Source organism: Lepus europaeus, chromosome 6 (genome assembly GCF_033115175.1).
Source record: "Lepus europaeus isolate LE1 chromosome 6, mLepTim1.pri, whole genome shotgun sequence".
NCBI lineage: Eukaryota > Metazoa > Chordata > Mammalia > Lagomorpha > Leporidae > Lepus > Lepus europaeus.
Genome location: NC_084832.1, coordinates 101895247 through 101914039, shown reverse-complemented (window position 1 = coordinate 101914039; position 18793 = coordinate 101895247). Strand labels below are relative to the sequence as shown.

At 61.4% G+C, this 18793-nt stretch overlaps 1 protein-coding gene across 1 annotated transcript in view; it reads right to left on the bottom strand.

Moving 5' to 3' along the window:
• Positions 1-569: 569 nt before the first annotated feature.
• TSPAN11 (tetraspanin 11) overlaps positions 570-18793 on the bottom strand; it is a 53783-nt gene continuing 35559 nt past the window's right edge. The window contains exons 4-8 of the mRNA XM_062195463.1: positions 8989-9063; positions 8070-8174; positions 6922-7080; positions 6550-6636; positions 570-1064 (exon numbers count right to left, since the gene is read on the bottom strand). Coding sequence (XP_062051447.1) covers positions 1005-1064; positions 6550-6636; positions 6922-7080; positions 8070-8174; positions 8989-9063 — 486 coding nt within the window. The 3' untranslated portion in view covers positions 570-1004. The remainder of the gene's footprint in view (positions 1065-6549; positions 6637-6921; positions 7081-8069; positions 8175-8988; positions 9064-18793) is intronic.

Sequence of the window (18793 nt, the reverse complement as noted above, 5' to 3'; positions counted from 1 at the left end):
TACCCTGGGCTGTCAAGGATTTCCTGTTTGTTCTCCATGGCCCAGGACAGGGAGAGACCCAAGGACGGGCCTGGGACGGAGGCAAAGGAGGCCCTGAGAGCAACGTGGCAGTGGCCACACGGTCAGGAAGAGGCCCCAGGGAAGGCGAGGGGCAGGCAGAGCACCTGCCACCGGGCTCCCGTCTCAGCGGCTCTGACTTTGCAGGGCCCGCAATGTGCTCCATGGGGGACGCTTTTCACTATCACTGGCACAAAGAGCTGCACGTGGCTTAGAAACCTGGCGTTCCTGACAATCAGGCCTTGGAACAGGAGGTCCCCGGGGCACGCTTCTAGGGGCTGGGACTGGGGTCGTGGTCTCCCAGGAAGGGCTCCAGGTGGGGATCAGCGGTCTGCTGCTGGTGCAGGATGTGCTGGGGTGGCCACAGCAGCGCCCCCTTGCCCCTGGCCTGCAGCACCACCAGCCTACAGCTGCCCCATCTCAGGCCTCTGTCTCCCAAGGCTGTGGGGCCAGGAGGACCCTGCTGTCCAGGTGAGACAGCAGGGCACAGCAGATGAAAGGGGAGCAGAGCTAAACCTAACTGACTCCCCCCCGCCCAGGCATTTCCCAGAGAGCTGAGCTGCTCAGCACCGGCAGGGGAAGCCGTGCACTGAATGCAATGCAGAAGCCCTTGAGGGACCAATTCTCAGGCCTTTGTTCCAGGTTTGGGAGCTGGCGGGAGCAGAGAGGCCAGCGCCCACCCTCCGATAACCCACGGGCACCCTCCTGCCTGGTGAGGGCCGCCGGCCCCAGGTCTGGCACCGCAGTGAGAAACGGAGGGATGGAGCCGAGGGGCTCTGCCTTAGGTGGGAAGAGCCCCCCGAGGGCTCGCAGGGGCGGGGCACACAGCAGGGGGCGCTGTGGCCCGCGTGGAGCCGGTGCTGACTGCAGAGCTGGTGGACAGCACGGGAGCCCCGTCGAGCCCCGTCCTCAGGGCGCCGGGCGCCGGGCAGCGGGCAGCGTGGCCGTCAGTAAGGACGCCGCAGGAGCCGCCGGTGCAGGCAGCAGGTGAGGATCATCCCGCAGATCTGCCGGGGAGAGGGCAGAGCCATCAGACGCCCACGGAGCTGCGGGTTCGCGGTGCCCTGGACAGTGCCGCCTCTGGCGCCAAGCCGCTCCCACTGGGACCCTTCCCAGTGAGGGGTGCTGGGTGGGCCTGGGACTCTGCATCTGTCACGGGCGTCACGGAGCACGCCCTCCTGTCCTGTTGCCACCTCCTGGTTGGATGCCTTTCCCGTGGGGTTACTGGATCTTGCTGAGCCAGAAGGGAGCTGCTGGGTGGCACAAACCCCTGCTGGAAACCACGTGTGCATCTCCCACAGTGAGCATCTCTCGGCACGGGCGGGGGGCGGAGCTCCCAGCACGCTTGCTCTGGTAGGATGTGTGTGTGTGTTCCCAGGGGGCCTCCCAGGGCTCTGTCTCCAAGTTCACAGACATGTGCACACACACACAGCCAGCTTGAGTCCCCGTGTGCACACACACACACACACACGAGCGCCACCCTGAGTCATGGCATACACACACACACACATACAGTGCCACACTGAGTCATTCGTGCACACACACACAGCCAACCTGAGTCACGCTGTGCACACACACACACACACGAGCGCCACCCTGAGTCATGGCATACACACTCACACACACACACATACACACATACAGTGCCACACTGAGTCATTCGTGCACACACACACACACACGAGCGCCACCCTGAGTCATGGCATACCCACTCACACACACACATACAGTGCCACACTGAGTCATTCGTGTGTGCACACACACACAGCCAGCCTGAGTCACAGTGCGCGTGCACACACACACACATGAGCGCCACCCTGAGTCATGGTGTACACACACACACACATACAGTGCCACACTAAGTCATTCGTGCACACACACACAGCCAGCCTGAGTCAGTGTGCACACACACACACACACGAGCGCCACCCTGAGTCATGGCATACACACTCACACACACACACATACAGTGCCACACTGAGTCATTCGTGCACACACACACAGCCAGCCTGAGTCAGTGTGCACACACACACACACGAGCGCCACCCTGAGTCATGGCATACACACACACACACATACAGTGCCACACTGAGTCATTCATGCACACACACACACAGCCAGCCTGAGTCACAGTGCGCGTGCACACACACACACACACGAGCGCCACCCTGAGTCATTCGTGCTCACTGCCTCTGTCTCTGCTTCTCCCTTGGACCCTTGACCAAATCGACCTGTGAGAGCGATGCTGTCTCTTTGGATGGTGGCCGGGGGAGGGAGAGGGCTGGGTGTACATAGTGGAGAGTGTGCACACACAAACGCACGACATGCACACACATGCACACACACCTGCTCAGCTGCCACCCACACGAACCCACACACATGCAGGTGTACCCGGGCCCCATACATGACACGGCAAGCTATGCGTGCACCAGTCCCTCATGCACACACATAGGGTACAGGCACATACCTGGGCCCACACTCACACTCCTCTCAGGTCCCTGTTCCTTACAAGTTCAAGGAGAAGAGCCTGAACATGGGATCTGCCCTTGGTTGCACAGATGAGGGCCGGGGCTGGGGCCGGGGGCAGGGGCAGGGCAGGGGTGAGTCCTGCTATTGGCCATTTCAGCCCAGGGGGTGGGATTCAGAGCTCCACTGGGTGGGACGTCGCTGGGTGGTGGGGGGCTGTGTGGCTTCGGGGACATCTACACCTGTCTCTGAGCCTCAAATCCCTCCCCGTCATTGGGAAATCCTCCAGTCTGTTCCCTGGCCCAGGGCCTTCCCTGGAGAGAGTCCTTCAAAACTAGGGTGACCAGAGGCGACCGCAAAGCACCGGCCCCTCCAGCACCCTGAGGCTTTGAGGCCAGGCAGTGGCTCCCCAGGGCCATCATGCCCAAGGCCCCACACATACCAGCCAGCCAGGGTTTTGCACACACCATTCCACCATCACGGATCTTCCTTCCTCCTCTAGGGTTTCTGTACTACTTCTTCCAGGCAGCCCTCCCTGACCTCATGTGACTGGTTAGAGCCTGCTAAGCTTGCTTGTGTGACTGCCCGTGTACCTGTCACCTGCCTGTGTACCTGTCACCTTCCCTCCAGTGAAAGCTACCTGGGAGAAGAGTCACACCCTGCCCGAGACGGGGACCCAGCCCTGGGCACAGCACCTGGTGTACACCAGGCTCTGCTTGAAGCTGTCACCAGGAGCCTGCCCCCTCCATCATGCTCCCCCCCATGCCGGTGTTACTGATGCACACACAGCTGCCACTGCACATGTGGCTAAGCAGGAGTTGAGCAGCGTGGTCTCCCCTGAGACCACTGAGGATAATGCTGGAGAAATGACCCCGAGGCTGAAGGCCACAGCCTGCCCCTGCAGACCCTCTGCTGGGCTCGCATTAACCCTCTCATCTCGCTCCCACAGTGGGGCCACCTCCCCCCTGCCCCGAGCTCTCCTAAGCAGAGCCATGCCTGGCCCCCATGTGCCCCACACCGGGCTGCAGGCAGGGTTCCCTGCACCACGGAGTTCTCTGCTTGGTTTTCAGCGCTCACAAACCACCTGCTCTAGCAGCCGGGATGCTGGGAGGCATCAGTCCTGAGATAACAGGTCACAGAGGCGGGGATCTTATTCCCCAAAGCCTGCCCCATTAGAAGGCGGGCCAGCCCAGGGTTTTCACACTGTCCTGGAACCCCCAGGTGCATCCCAGGGCCACATGAGCAGAGAAGCGGGCCCTCTGTGCTCGGCCAGCCCTGCTCCCATGCGAACAGCTCCGCCTTCTGTTTGACAGAATGAGCTCCTAGGGGAGATGTCTCTTGAAGAGAGGATGCCACTGCCTACAAGAAGCCCACACATGCCCGATCTTCCATTTTCAGGTAAGGAAACTCTGGGCTCAGAGACAGAATGTGATTTCCCCAAGGTCACACTGTGTCTCGAATACAGTCCCTCTGACCCCCAAGCAAGGTTTCCTCCAGTTCCGGGGACCAGGAAGCAGCTGCTATTCCCTGGGTCCTGGGTGCCAGGCTTGGAGGGCTAGGGAGGTGCCCCGTGTCCCCTCTGGCTGGGACAATGACGGCCTGGTGTGAGCCCTTTCTCAGACTTCCTGGGGGCCTGTCTCCAGGACCTGGGTGGCTGGATGTCCAGCACTGGCTGACATTGGCCGGCAGAGGGCGCTCTGACCCGCGGCTTGGCTGCTGCCACACTGGCTCAGTGCAGCACCAGAGAGAAAACCTGGCAAGTGGCCCCACAGGTGACGTGCCTCCCGGGGCCCCCAGGGGTGGCTCCACAGCAAGCCTGCAGGACTTTTCTTTTCTTTCTTTTTTTTTGACAGGCAGAGTGGACAGTGAGAGAGAGAGACAGAGAGAAAGGTCTTCCTTTTGCCGTTGGTTCACCCTCCAATGGCCGCTGCGGTAGGCGCGCTGCGGCCGGCGCACCTCGCTGATCCGATGGCAGGAGCCAGGTGCTTCTCCTGGTCTCCCATGGGGTGCAGGGCCCAAGCACTTGGGCCATCCTCCGCACTCCCGGGCCACAGCAGAGAGCTGGCCTGGAAGAGGGGCAACAGGGACAGGATCCGGTGCCCCGACCGGGACTAGAACCCGGTGTGCCGGCGCCGCAAAGCGGAGGATTAGCCTAGTGAGCCACGGCGCCGGCTGCCTGCAGGACTTTTCACGGTGGGGGTTGTGAGCGGGCAGGCGGAGTCTTCAGGCCTGCAGGTGCACTGCCCAAACCTGGCCTCCCTAACTTCAGACTGTGGCTGCTGCCGCAGCCTTGACCACAGGCTCAGAGCACCTGCAGTCCCACTCCCTGCCCTCGTCTGTAGCTCCTGCAGGTTCTCGAGACAGCAGCAGAGGAGGCCTGGTCAGTGTCCACACAGAGCTGGCCTCCATAAGTCCCAGAGTTGAGGGGAGTGCCCAGTGGCAACTCCTCGGGGCCCGCCCGGGGGGCAGGGCAAGGAGGGGGGTGGCGATGCCCGTGGGGGCTCTGATCCTGGCCAGGGGACAGCTGGGGACTGTAGGGAGCACCTGTGTGCCCACACAGGCTAAGCAGAGTGGGCATCATTTAGGGCGTACCTGCTATCTGCTTGTGATAAATGTGCAACAGCAGGACCAGCTCTGAAGCCCACGCCTAGTTTTTCATAATGCGCACTTTCCACCTGGTAATGAAATGTTTTTTGTATCAAAATAAACCCATACTTCCCGTTCCATTTTTCCCATGAAGCTTTTGGAAGTAGCCTCGTATCTAATTCTCACTACCAAGCACCAACCGAGGGCTGATCAGCTGCGCCGTACAGATACGTACATACAGATACGTGCGTACAGATACGTAACTGCGGCTCGGAGGTCAATTCAGCAGCCCTGGGCCATGGGGCTAGCAGGTGAGAGAGCCGAGGTGGGTCCCTGTGCAGGGGCTGGGCACCCTCTTCCCAGTGTGCTGGGCTGCAGCCAGGGCCTCCAGGGGGCACAGTGGTCTCCAAGTGTGCACAGGAAGGTCCCACCCAGGATCCCAGGCTAAGTTATTTTTCTGGGCCTCAACTGTCTGATCTGTGAAATGGGGAGAATGCTGCTCATCACCTGGCCTGGCTCTCCGGTGGCTCTGGGGGATCCAATGAGGGCAAGGATCTGAAAATACTCCACAGCCTCCAGAGAGCTGGATAAAGATAGCTTCCCCTGCAGAGGCCTGCCGGTGTGCTGGGCATGGAAAGTGGGTCACACGCACCACCCCGCTCTGATTTAGACCGCAGGAGCCGGGAGATGATCCACTTCCTGCAGCCGAGCGGCGGAAGGGCAGGGGAGTTAAGGACCGGCTGAAGGTCACACAAGGGCACAGCCAGGTCAGGCCCAGATCCCCTGGCCCTAAAGCCCCTTCCCCCTGCCCCAGGCGGTGTGTGAAGGGCCCGGCAGGACCCAGGATGGCCCGGCCCCCAGGAGAGACAGCACCCACGCGGCTCCTGGTGCCGCAGGAGTGCCGAGTGACATGGGGACTACAGGGGCCTGGCTCACTGCCTCTGTCTCTGCTTCTCCCTTGGACCCTTGACCAAATCGACCTGTGAGAGCGATGCTGTCTCTTTGGATGGTGGCCGGGGGAGGGAGAGGGCTGGGTGTACATAGGGGAGAGTGTGCACACAAAAACGCACGACATGCACACACATGCACACACACCTGCTCAGCTGCCACCCACACGAACCCACACACATGCAGGTGTACCCGGGCCCCATACATGACACGGCAAGCTATGCGTGCACCAGTCCCGCATGCACACACATAGGGTACAGGCACATACCTGGGCCCACACTCACACTCCTCTCAGGTCCCTGTTCCTTACAAGTTCAAGGGGAAGAGCCTGAACATGGGATCTGCCCTTGGTTGCACAGATGAGGGCCGGGGCTGGGGCCGGGGGCAGGGGCAGGGCAGGGGTGAGTCCTGCTATTGGCCATTTCAGCCCAGGGGGTGGGATTCAGAGCTCCTCCCTGACCCTCCCCGCCCGGCCCCCGTGCACTAACTCACCTGCAGGCAGGCCACCCCGATGCCCACCGCCCCCATCAGCAGCAGGTGGTCGGCCAGGAACTGCTCCAGCTTGGTGATGCAGCCTCCCTGGAAGGTAGCCACTCGTTACCTGTGCCTTGGCCATGACAGGCGAGGCGTGGGACGGAAAGGGCTGCCGGGACGAGTGGGCCAGAGACTTCGGGGTGCAGACTCTCCCTCCCCCAGAGAGCTGTTTGTCCCAGGGCTTTGCAGACACCCTTGAAGGCCGTGGGCACTGTGGTTCCATGGCCAAGGTTAAGCGGTCTCTTCTTTTCCCACCCCCATCTGTTGGAGGTGGCCAGGCTGGGGGCTCCTGTAGGGCCAGGCCCTGGGCCCTTGAACCTGGGTGCTCACCTCCACCTTGTAGATGTTGGAGGGGTGGGCCCGCTGGCCGCAGCGCGCCACCACCGTCTTGCAGCAGCTGTCTGGCACCCGGCGGCCCTCTGCCGCCCGGGACAGGATGTACAGGCTGCGCTGCCAGTCGGCTGAGCTGTTGCTCCCACAGCACTTGAACTGGAGGAGAGAGAGAGGCCAAGGCTGGAGGTGAGCGGAGCCTGCTGGGGGCTCCCAGCCCTGGGTCCCAGCGCTGCCGGGGGGGGGGGTGTCCTTCAAATTCAATCCCATGGCCCTGGGTTCAGCCCTGTGTAGATCCCCTGGGGCATTCTGCAGCGGCGGAAGCTGGCAGAGACCTTGGGAGCCGTCCAGCCCCAAGCCCTGGCCACTGTTTCAGAGACGAGCTCCTCTGTGCAGCAATGACTGCGAGCCAAGCCGGGGTCTTGGGGAGGGACTTGCCCTTAAGTGTGACGCCCCTGGAGCAAAGCCTCATGTCCAGGGAGAGGTGGGCCAGGTGGCAGGGAGGAGGGAGACCGGGGCAGGCAGGCAGCGCTGCCTCAGTTTCCCAACTCAGCCATCAGGAGCCCAAGAGCAGCGTGCTGTAGCCCTTTCCTTTCTGACGGAAGCATCCTGTGCCGTTAGCGTGTGCAGCTCCCAGGCTGCTGGGATGGGGCAATGGAGCTCTGTACTTAATTTCCCGTTAAATGTAAGATGTCACACGTGACTACCGATGGGCGTGCACAGCCTGGCGGCATCTGCCTGTCCCCCCATGTCTGCCCAGGACCGTGGCCTTACTGGAGGGGTCCTGGAAAGGAGAGGCCATCTCCTGTCCCCGAGTCCCACTTGCAGGTTCCCACCTGGCAGGTTGACGCAGCGGCCACACCCAGACAGCGAGCACGATGGGGCCTTAGTGCCCTGCTCCCTGGCGGTGGGAGGAGGGGGCAGCCCTGGAGGGAAGATGCCCAGGACATGGAGTCCTTCCCGGGCATGGCCGGCTTCTGCTCCAGGGCCTGGGGTGAGAAGGCCGCAGGGGTGGGGTCCGCAGGGGTTGTTCGGGGAGAGCCATGGTGGAGAAGGAGTGGTACCTCCCACGGTGGCCAGGGACCCCCCCAGGCACCGCCCGCCCACCCTAGGAGGCTGTGTCACTGGCCCGGGGTCACCCGGCTTACGTCCTGCTGCAGGCGGTCCACCGAGGCTGTGATGTCCGCGGCTCGGGGCTGCCCGTAGCTCTCAGTGAGCGTCCGGTTCAAGTGCTGCTTCAGCTCCTCACTCAGCTGAGGACGGGGGACAGTGGAAGTGACATCAGCAGGACCCCCCCCCCCACTACACCCCCTGCCCTCTGGGGCCCAGGCCTGCCCCGAACCCACACTGGCTGCTCTGGGATGCCATGGACTATGGGTGATGGCACAGCAGGGGCTCCTCCAGGGGTCAGGGGACACCCGTGCATAGGATGTCATAGAAACTGGAGCCTGGCGCGAGGGCAGAGTGGAGGGGAGAGGCTGGCGGCTGGGGGCAGCTCATGTCACGTGGCACAGCCAGAGGCTGGACAGGGGGACGCGTTTCCATGTTGATTATGAGGTGCTATTCAAAATATTTGCGACTTATACCCCGCGGGTGCCACAGACACTGTCATGCTGTCTCTACCAGCCCAGCTCATGACCTGAGCCCGGACTCAGAGGGTCCCGGGTGGAATGGGGCCCCACTGGCCACTTCAGCCCTGTGCAGTGCAGGCAGGCGAGGGCGGATCCTGTTTTTCTCATTTGGCTGACCTCAGCCCAAGCCGTCCTCCTGGGATGCTTTTGCTGGGCAGAGCCTCCTCCATCTACACTTGGAAGGGATGGGGGTGACCCCACCTCCCACGGGGCTCTCTCTCCCCAGCTGCCCCACTGAAGACAAGGGACTGGAGGAGGTGGCTGAGACCCGCCGGCCCCAGGGCACGAGCAGGGACCTGGCTGTGTGCAGAGGCCTGGGCCACAGGACCCGCCCCTGCGTGTCTGTCTCTCTTCCCCCAGCCCCGTGGCCCTCCCCACTGCCGCTGCCTCTCTGGGGCCCTGGCAGGGGACACAGGGGGAGGGAACTGCCACTTACCCTCTGGCAGTACGCGTGGGCCAGGACTCCTGCCACCAGCTCCACCAGGAAGATGACAAGCAGCAGGCAGAAATACTAGGAGCACGGAGACACGACCGTCACCACCCCTGGACAAGAGTCAGGTGGGAGGGGCACCTGCCAGGAGCCCTGCACCTCTGCCCCCTCCCGTCACTAGCTCTGCACATACCAGCCAGCCTTGGGAACGAGGGTTCCCCACTCACCCCTTCACTGACTGCCCTGCCAACTCCATAATCCACCACCCCCACCAGCAATTACCCTCAAAATCATCGCTACTGGGAGACAGATAAGCCACTATAATGTTGTATTACAAACATAAGCCCTGGAAAACATGGGGGGAGGGTCCCCGAGGAGTGGGCAGTCAGGGAGGCTTCCTGGAGGTGGTGACCTGTGCAGGGGAGGCATCTCTGTGGATGAGTAGACATTTGCCAGGTGGAAAGGGAGAGTGAGTTCAAAGCCAGAAGCCTGCACTAAGTGCGGGACCCTCGTGTTCAGGGAGCACAGGTGTGGCGGGGTTGCAGGGGCAGGCGGACAGCAGCAGGCAGGGCTCAGGAGGAAGCAGAAGTGGTGGGCGCACAGCAGTTCCCAGCCCCACACCCACTTCCCAGCCTTCCCAGCCCTGCAGGGGTTCCCAGGTCCCCTCACTGCAGCCTGGCCTCCTGGGCTCAGGGTTGGTTTCCTGGCTGCGAGGGCCGGAGGAAGGCTCAGCCCCCCTCCCCAGTGCCCCCAGCGGTGCAGTGTCCGGAGGTTCCGGGGACACTGCTGGCTGTTGGTGTGTTCCCACAGGAGCCAGCAAGCCAGGCCCATGCAGCTGGGAGGGCACAGGGACAGGGAGATGGGCCAGGCCGCCGGCAGCCAAGGAGCAGGAGGCAGGAGAGGGGACAGGGAGGGAGGAGAGAGAAGGAGAAAGAGGGCAGGGGAGGGAGTGCTACTGGCTGAAGCTGCCCCACTCCGAGGGAGGTTCGGGCCACCGCCCTGCCTTGCCTTGCTTCGGACTCCCTCTGGGCCGTGGCTGCATGTCAGGCCTCCGACTGCAGGGGGCGCTGTCTGTGCAGACCTGGGAAGCGTTCCTTGCACTCCGGCATGCACTGTCCTCCTACAGGCCACACTGTCAAGCCTCCGTGTCTCTGCCCTCTGTTCCCTCTGCCTGCCCAGCGCAGTCACAGCTCCACAAACCCACCCATGTGCACCCCTGCTTGCTTCTGCTCTCAACTGGCCCCGAGCCCACCACTGTGCCCTTTTCCTGCCTGCCCCACGGCTCCTCCATGTAGGCCTGGAGGCCTGGCGCAGCTGGCCCTCCACTCTTGCCACCTCCCGCCGCCCCAACAATGGCTGTGAGCTCCCGGGGAACAGAGGCCACACCGCAGCTTTCTCCTGGCTCCTCCACTGCCCCTGCACAGGTGTGACGTTGGGTCCGGATCCCGGGCCGTGCTCACAGACAGCTCCTGAGGGAGGTAGAGCAGGGCCCTTCTACACGCCGGGGAGACAGAGCCAGCCAGAGCAAGCCAGCCCCACGCTGGGGGCAGCAGCTCATCCGAGCGGAGCACAGAGCTATTAGCTGAGCTACACTGATGCCACTGGCTGTCCACCAGGCCCATGTGGCAACGTCTGGAGACTACCCCCGGAGGAAGTCCCGGCATGCAGTGGGGCACGGCCAGCAGCCGCTCACCATCCAGCATGCAGGGGCGGAGCCGAGGATCTGCACACCTTGGGGCCACACTGACCTTCAGGGTCTACGGCTGCGGCTGGGACTGGATCAGCCACACAGGGGCCCCTGTGCACTCTGGGAGGCGCACATAGACCATCTGGGGTGTGCTATTTAGCTCATGTGAAGCCAGAACGTGAACACAGCCAGAAAGCATGGGCGGGGTTTCACCCTGCACCAGCCTGGGAGGGCAGCTCTGCAGCACACAGGTGCTCACCTTGACCTTGGTGAGCAAGGATCAGGGAGGCCTGTTCTGCTTCAGCTCACGGGATGGGTGGGGAGTGAGGCCCGTAGCCTGGCTATAGTGCAGGAGTTCTGAGTGGTTCTCTGGAGTCAATCTGGTTTTTCTTTTTGTTTTTTTAATTTGAAAGGCAGAGGAAGGGGGAGTGGAAGGGGCGGGGGGGGGATTTAAAGAATGAGAGAGAGAGAGAGAGAGAGGTATCTTCCACCCACTGGTTCACTCCCCAAATGCCTGCAACAGCCAGAGCTGGGCCAGGTTGGAGGTAAGAAGGCAGGAACTCCATCCGAGTCTCCCACGTGGGTGGCAGGGGCACAAACACCTGGGCCATCCTCTGCTGCTTCCCGGGGTGTCAGCAGGGAGCTGGATTGGAAGTGGAGCAGCCGAGACTCAAACTGGCACCTGATGTGGGACGTGAGCATCCCAAGTGGTGGCTCAGTCTGCTGTGCCACAATGCCCACCCTTCAGTCTGCTGGCTTTTTAAGTTTTTTTTTTTTTTTAATTTGTCTTATTTAAAAGGCGGAGTTACAGAGAGAGGGAGGGAGACGCAGAGAGAAAGAGATCGTCCATCCGCTGGTTCACTCCCCAGATGGCCACAACGGCCGGAGCTGGGCTGATCCGAAGCCAGGAGCCAGGAGCTTCATCAGGTTTCCCATGCGGGTGTAGGGGCCCAAGCACCTGGGCCATCTTCCACTGCTCTCCCAGGTGCATTAGCAGGGAGCTGGATCGGAAGTGGAGCAGCTGGGACTCAAACCGCTGCCCACATGGGACGCCGGTGCCTTCCCAGCGGCGATCTGGTTTGGAAGCCTCTGGGGAGGGCTGTGCTGCCAGCAGGTCTGTTTGACGCCGGCAAGCCCGAGGAAGGCTCTGCAGCCACATTTTGCCTCCCTCGAGTCTGGCTCGGCTAAGTTTTTCATCACCGCCGCCAAGAGTGAGGACGTCCCCAATCCCCTGGGTGCCACTGGCTGGCGTTGGCGTCCACTGCAGGTTAGCATTCGCCAGGCCCCGTGCCACCTAGCTCCTCCCAGCCGGCCATGCCAGGACAGCCCAGGCTCCACCACCAGAGCCCCCCCTCTCCAAGGGGTCACCCGGGATCTTGGGCCTCAAAACCTACTAGGGAGCAGAGCGCATGCCCCGTTTCCCGGGATCAGGGGAAAGGCCCCTCCCATCCTCTCTAAAACACACAGCCCCTTTCTGGGCAGAGCTGGGACCTTACTCACCCGTGGAGCCGGGGTGCCAGGCCCAGCCAGGCACGTGATGGGAGCTCCCTGACAGCAAGAGCCAGCATTCCCACACTCTCCACCGGCCCCGTTCACGGGCTCTGTCCCCACCGCCCTGGGAGATCAGCACTCACTACTCATCTCACTGCCAGGCCAGCAGAGTGCCAGGCACCCTTGAACGCACACAGGTGCCCGGGGACGCTGCACAGCCCGCCGGAGGTCACCCTGCAGGTCCAGGGCTCCGTGAGGAAGGAAGCAGCAAGGCGGGCTCCCGGCTGCTGGCAGCTGGATGAACTGGCTGAGCTCACTCAGGGTGGATTCGGTATGGACACGGGGTGTCAGGTGCCTCCCGGAAGGACAGAGGTCAGGACAGGAGATGGAGAGAGCCACAGGGCACGGGCATCCCTGGCCACCTCTGTGCAAGCAGGACAGCCCAGGGCCAAGACTCATGGGCCGAATCCCCCTGCCTGCCCTGGCGGCCCCGTCCCGTCACAGTACCCAGCCCAGCCTTTCCTAGGAAGCTGCTCACTCTGTCCACACCTGCACACAAGGGAAACCTCCAGCCCCAGGACCTTGGCTCTCACTGTTCCACTGGCTCTGGGCACTGCCCGTGTTCTGTGCATCGGCTACTCAGCCACTGACACTCAGGCACCACCTCCAGGAAGGCCTCCCCAAGTTTCCAACCCATAAGCTTGTGGCTAGCGTCCTTGCTTCTGAGCCTCCCTTGGATAGGGATCTCACTACCTGTCTGGGCCATGAGGACGCGGTGAATCATGATGGCTGCTGGCCTCCCTGGTCCTGCTGTCACACTCCCCTTGCCCTACAACTTGAACCTGCTTTGCTCACGTCCAGTCCCGCTGAATTCTGAGGCCGCTCTACCCCTGCAGACCCAGCCTGCCCAGGTCCTTGCAGAAGCAACCTGCTTCGTTCGCTCTGATGGAAACTAGCAACGAGAATTCTCAAGAAATCTCTCATCTCTTCTACCGCCCGAGTTCTGCCCGAGAACAACTCCACTTCAAAGTCCAAGAGTACTTCGCAAAATTCATGGAAAAATGCAACGAAAAGATAACGGCCATTTTGGTGCAAAATTGAAATCCATGCAGTTTATTTTTTAAAAATATTTATTTATTTGAAAGTCAGAGTTACACAGAGAGAGAAGGAAAGGCAGAGAGAGAGAGAGAGAGAGAGAGAGAGAGAGAGAGAGAGAGGTCTTCTATCCACTGGTTCACTCCCCAATTGGCCACAACAGCCAGAGCTGCGCCGATCCAAAACCCGAAGCCAGGAGCTTCTTCCTGGTCTCCCATGCGGGTGCAGGGGCCCAAGGACTTAGGCCATCTTCTACTGCCTTCCCAGGCCACAGCAGAGAGCTGGATTGGAAGTGGGGTAGCCGGCAGCCACACAGGATGCCGGCATTGCAGGCAGCAAGTTTACCCGCTAGGCCACGGCGCTGGCCCCTACATGCAGTTTAACTATGAGGCCACACTTGACCCTAAAGAGAAGGAATCAGTGTGGCCCCAAACATTAATCCCCCCACACCACCCTGGGTCAGGTATTTTTTTTGCTAATTCATTCTTTACTGGGATAGTTTGAATTAGACCCAAAGTTGGATACGATGGAAAACACTAGATCCAAAAGGGAGCTGAGGGTGAGGCATCTCTGAGCCCAGCTGAGCCTTCGTTTGTGAGATGCTCTGCGGGAAATGCAGGAATAGCGCCCCCGTGACACTCAGGTGAGTAATTACAAAGCGCGCGGGGTAAGCGGAGCCCGGAAACTCTCGCTGGTGTGAGACAGGGAGGCTCAGCTGGCGTCGCCTTTGAGACACGTTTCTTTTTCTTTTTCTTTCTTTTTTTTTTTTTTTTGACAGGCAGAGTTAGACAGTGAGAGAGAGAAACAGAGAGAAAGGTCTTCCTTCCATTGGTTCACCCCCTCAATGGCTGCTATGGCTGGTGCGCTGCGCTGATCCAAAGCCAGGAGCCAGGTGCTTCCTCCCAGTCTCCCATGCAGGTGCAGGACCCAAGCACTTGGGCCATCCTCCACTGCCTTCCTGGGCCACAGCAGAGGGCTGGACTGGAAGAGAGAGCAACCGGGACAGAATCCAGCACTCCGACCGGGACTAGAACCCGGGGTGCCAGGGTCGCAGGTGGAGGATTAGCCTATGAGCTGTGGTGCTGGCCTGAGATACATTTTAAGGACTCAGTAACATTGGAGCTGCACACTATTTCCACTGGGCTGATGGGAAAGAAGTGTGCTCTGCCGAGGCATTCCCCTTCCATGCACCCCAACGTTCTGCCGGATTAGACCCAAGTGGTTTGCGGGCCCTCGCGGTGTAGGCAGGCAGGCTCGGGGGGAGGCGCTAGCCCGTTCTCAGAACTGTGCACACCTTAGTGTCACAGGAGGATCAAGCTGCTGCCAAGGCTGTGTTGCAAGGAGAAGGCTCCCAGCTGGCCCTGGGTGAGGATGACGGAGACAGCAGCCAAATCGGGTCAGGGAGCTCAGAGCACGCAGGGCCAAACAGGAAAAGATGGAGCCAGCTGTTGTAGCAGCAAGGACCCCTGGGTGAATCAGGTTCTGGCAACGAAAGGCCAGCTGGAGGCTGTTCGTGCGAACACAGAGGATGTGGGTCTGGGAGCCTCAAGCCACTCCTGAAAGACGTCACCATGACCTTTGGCCCCCCCTGCTGGTCCCAGCCGTGCAGATGCTGGGCCTCAGCCCTTTCACCTGGGAGCCGATCATGACCTCCAGCACTCCTCGTCCCCACCACGCAGATGCTGGGCCTCAGCCCTTCCACCTGGGAGCCGTTTGTGAGTGGGGGCCGGGGAGGCCCTCTGGCCCATGGCTGGCGCCAATATCCAGTGCTGCTTGGAGAGGCTGGGGGCTGGGGAGAGGCCCAAGGCTGGCCGAGGACAGCTGGTCGACCAGGCAAGGAAGCAAACTGAGCCCCGGGAGACAGGCAGCATTCCAGAGGCCTGGGGAGAAAATGCAGCCAAGGGCAGCCCGAGGCCAAGCCAGGGGTCCAAGGGGCTCCCAAGGTGCACACACGTGTCGGCGGGAGGGTCACAGAGGGCCCCATCTCTGGAGCTACAGGCCCAAGACAGATTCTGCTAAGCTTCAAGCTGAGACTATTCAAGAGTTCAGTCCGCACAGGCTCGGAGAGAGAAGGGAAGAGCAGCGTGAGCCGCGGGGCCTGGCTGGCTGCCTGCAGGATGAGGACCAGATTCCCCATGGGGACACCTGGCCCAGGGCACAGAGGAAGCTGCTGCCTAAGGGACTAAGGCAAGGGGGAGGGGCGGATCGCTGTCCCGACATCAGGGCGATGAAACCTCACAGGGAGGAAAACCCTCTGCCTGTGTCCGTGGGCTTTTCCTGTTCAGATCTTCCTTGGGACGCCCTCTGCTCACGGTGCACAGTGACAGGGTCAGCGGGACCCCTCTGTACATGGCACACAGTGACAGGGTCAGCGGGGCCCCTCTGCTCATGGCGCTCAGTGATCAGGGTCCTGACTGCCCAGGGAGGCGGGAGGGACGTGCTTATGTCAATCTCCGGGGCTGGGGCTGGGGCTGGGGCTGGGGCTGGGATCTGCCAGGGACAGGAAGTTGGAACATGGAGAGAGGGGAGGCACTGCACGATGCCACAAGAGACTCCTGGATTTGGGAGGCAAATGGGAGCTGTTACCAGCCCCTCCTCCTGCTAAACACACACACATAATGTGCACACACAGGTGTGTGCACTACACACACACATGCACACTGCAACCCGCCTTCCTGGTTCAGCCCTGCTCTGAGACTTGCTCAGGGCCCCCGCTGAGGATGGGGGCGATCACCCACCCACACAGGGCTGAGACAAACTTTCTGTGGCACCCAACAGACCGGATGCCAGCACCCCGACACTTGCCCTCCGTGTCGGAGTGGACCAGGCAGCCAGGGACCCGACCTCGAGGTCTCCCCTCGGCGGCTCGTGTTCCATTTGGAAAGAAACCACGGATCCTGAGACATGAATGGGGCGCGTGCCCATTCCTGTGTCAGAGGTGCCCAGGCACAGGGGGCCAGCACGTGCCTGCAACACCACAAACAGCCCTGCCTGGAGCTCTGGGCCCCGGCCAGGCTCTGCCAGCCTCTCGCTGAGTGGCCTGAGGCCCGGCTCTTTCTGGCCAAGCAGACAGGTACAAGGTGCATCTGGAAGCTGCCGGCTGCACCTTCTGCACAGCCCTGGAGTGCGTGAGGCCGGCGAGGAGGAGGCCGATGGAGAGAGTCGCCAGGCTATTCAGAGCAGGGGGCCGTGGTCCGCAGGCGGCTGCCTGGCTCGCGTCCACGGCCCACGTCAGCCCATGTCCTTTGCTGAATGACCTCAGCGGGGTCCAGCTGGGGCAGGCGGAGCCCACCATGACCCATGTCAAGGCCAGCTCTTGGGACATGTGTGCCCTGCTTCTTGAAGCGCCTGAAAAGACGTCGCCTTGTGTCCATTTCTCTGACCCCACAGCATGAGCCACAGTGTGCATTCAACAGATGAAGTGGTGACCACCCCGGGGCTGGGTGGCTGGCGGAACAAGACCTGGGTGTGGGATTTGGCGGCCTCCCCACCTTGCCACCACCACCAGCCTCTTCAGTAGAAGTCCCTACCCTGGGCCATGCGGACCCTGGAGGAAAGGCCCTAAGAATAGATGTGTGTATTTGGGTCCCTTCTCAAAGGAGCTTGGTCACGGCGATATAGATGCTAATGAGACTCACAATTATGCTTTAGGTCATGCTGACTCGTTTCCCGAGACCTGAAAACCTGTCCCCATTGGCCTCACCCAGTACAAAGATGGGGACATCCGGGGAGCTAGGAGAGGCGGGGGGCGGGGTGACTTCCCGGGGCGCAGAGCTGGCTGGGCAAGCTACACAGTGCCCCAGCGTGCACACCACTGCCCCCATCCTAGACCTCACTAGGGGGCTCACTGCCCTGGGAGCCATAGCTCGGCGGGAAGACGCAACGGCAGTGTTGCAACTCTGGGTCCCCTCGCCTTCAGAAATCAGTTTCTAGAACTTCTGATAGTCCATCCACCCCGACGTAGAGAAGAGCCCCCTGACAAAGGCCGGGCTGCCTCGGGACCGTCCGTCACGAGCATCCTTTGGCTGTAGATGTCCACAGTGCTGCGAGCCCATATTCCAGACTCTAAAAATATCCCTCTCCTTCGATTGGGGTGACACCTGTCCTGGTCGATGGCCTGGATTCTCTGTCTTGCTCATGCTGTCTTGGGTAAAAAAGGTCTGGTGTGAATAATTTAGGGCCGCTTTCCTGTTCGCCCCCTGTGCAGGCTTCCGATGGCTCACTCATCCTGCTGTCGACACCAGCAACAGTGACTCGGAGGGGCTGCTGACAGTGGTGGGGAGGAAGGGTGAGGCTGGGACAGAGGCTGAGGCTGGCAGTGCGTGAGCGGTACAGGCCCCGGAGGGCGAGGCCCTGGGAGCTGCTGATGCCGGTGCTCTCCCTCTCCCTCCTCTCAGTCCGAGCTGGACGCACAGTGGCGTGCAGCTGCCCGCTCTTCCCCTTGTCCCAGTCCTCTCGCACTGAGGGACAGGGGACCACTTTGGGTCATGCTACACTCGCCAGATCTCTCCTGCACAGCTGTCTTAAGAGTTCAAAAGGAAACCAGATGCAGAGAGGGGCAGAATGAAATGAAACTGAGGAGGAAGCTCCAGGAACCACGGAATGGCAGCAAAGTGCCCGAACCCCATGGGTGGGACGCTAAATTAGGGCCGGCTTTGCAGGCACCCGCTGTGTCAGCCCCAGGAAGGCCGGCCGGCTACCTCTTGGTCTCAACAAGCCCAGGCTCCACAGAGCAGGGGCTGCTGGGCCAGGCTGGGGGCTTCTCGGTGCCTCTGCTTCAGCCTGTGGTCTGTGCTTGGGCCCCGTCTGGCCTGGGCTTTTCCGGAGGGGTGCAGGGAAAGCAGATTATAGGCTGCGGAGTTTGCTGGTTGTGGGCCCCTGGCGTGTGTGCCTGGGCTTCACGTGGCCACCTGCAGAGGTGCCCGTCTAGGGACGTCCATAGAGCGAGGGAAGGAGGCTGCATCTCCTAGCAGCCCTGCCTTGGAGGAGCAGCAGGAGTGGCAAAGGGGTGCCCACCAGGCCCCCAGGCTGCACCAGACCCTGGTCCTGCACTCAGATTCCATATCTCTCCTGCATGGTCCCAGGTGCGGTCCTCTGTGGGCGGGACAGCCAGGCTGTGCCCGGCCAGGGAGGCTGGAGGACCAGCAGGGATGGCGGGCGGATGGGATACGTTGCGTTCGAAGTGGATGAGGTGGCACTGGTGTTGTGGCACAGTGGGTTAAGCAGCCACTCGCGATGCCAGCATCTTGATGTTCAAGTCCCAGCTGCTCTGTTTCCGATCCAGCTCCCTGCTAATGTGCCTGGGAGGGCCCTGGAAGATGGCCCAAGTGCTTGGGTCCCTGCCATCCATGTGAGAGACCTGGATGGAGTTCCGGGGCCCTGACTCAGCCCTGGGCCAGCCCTGGCTGTTATGACCATTCTGGGGAGTGACCCAGCGGATGGAAGAGCTCTCCCTGTCTCTCCCTGTCATTCTGCCTTTCAAATAAATACAATAAATCCTTAAAAACAGAGGAAGCGGGTGAGACAGGACACTGATGG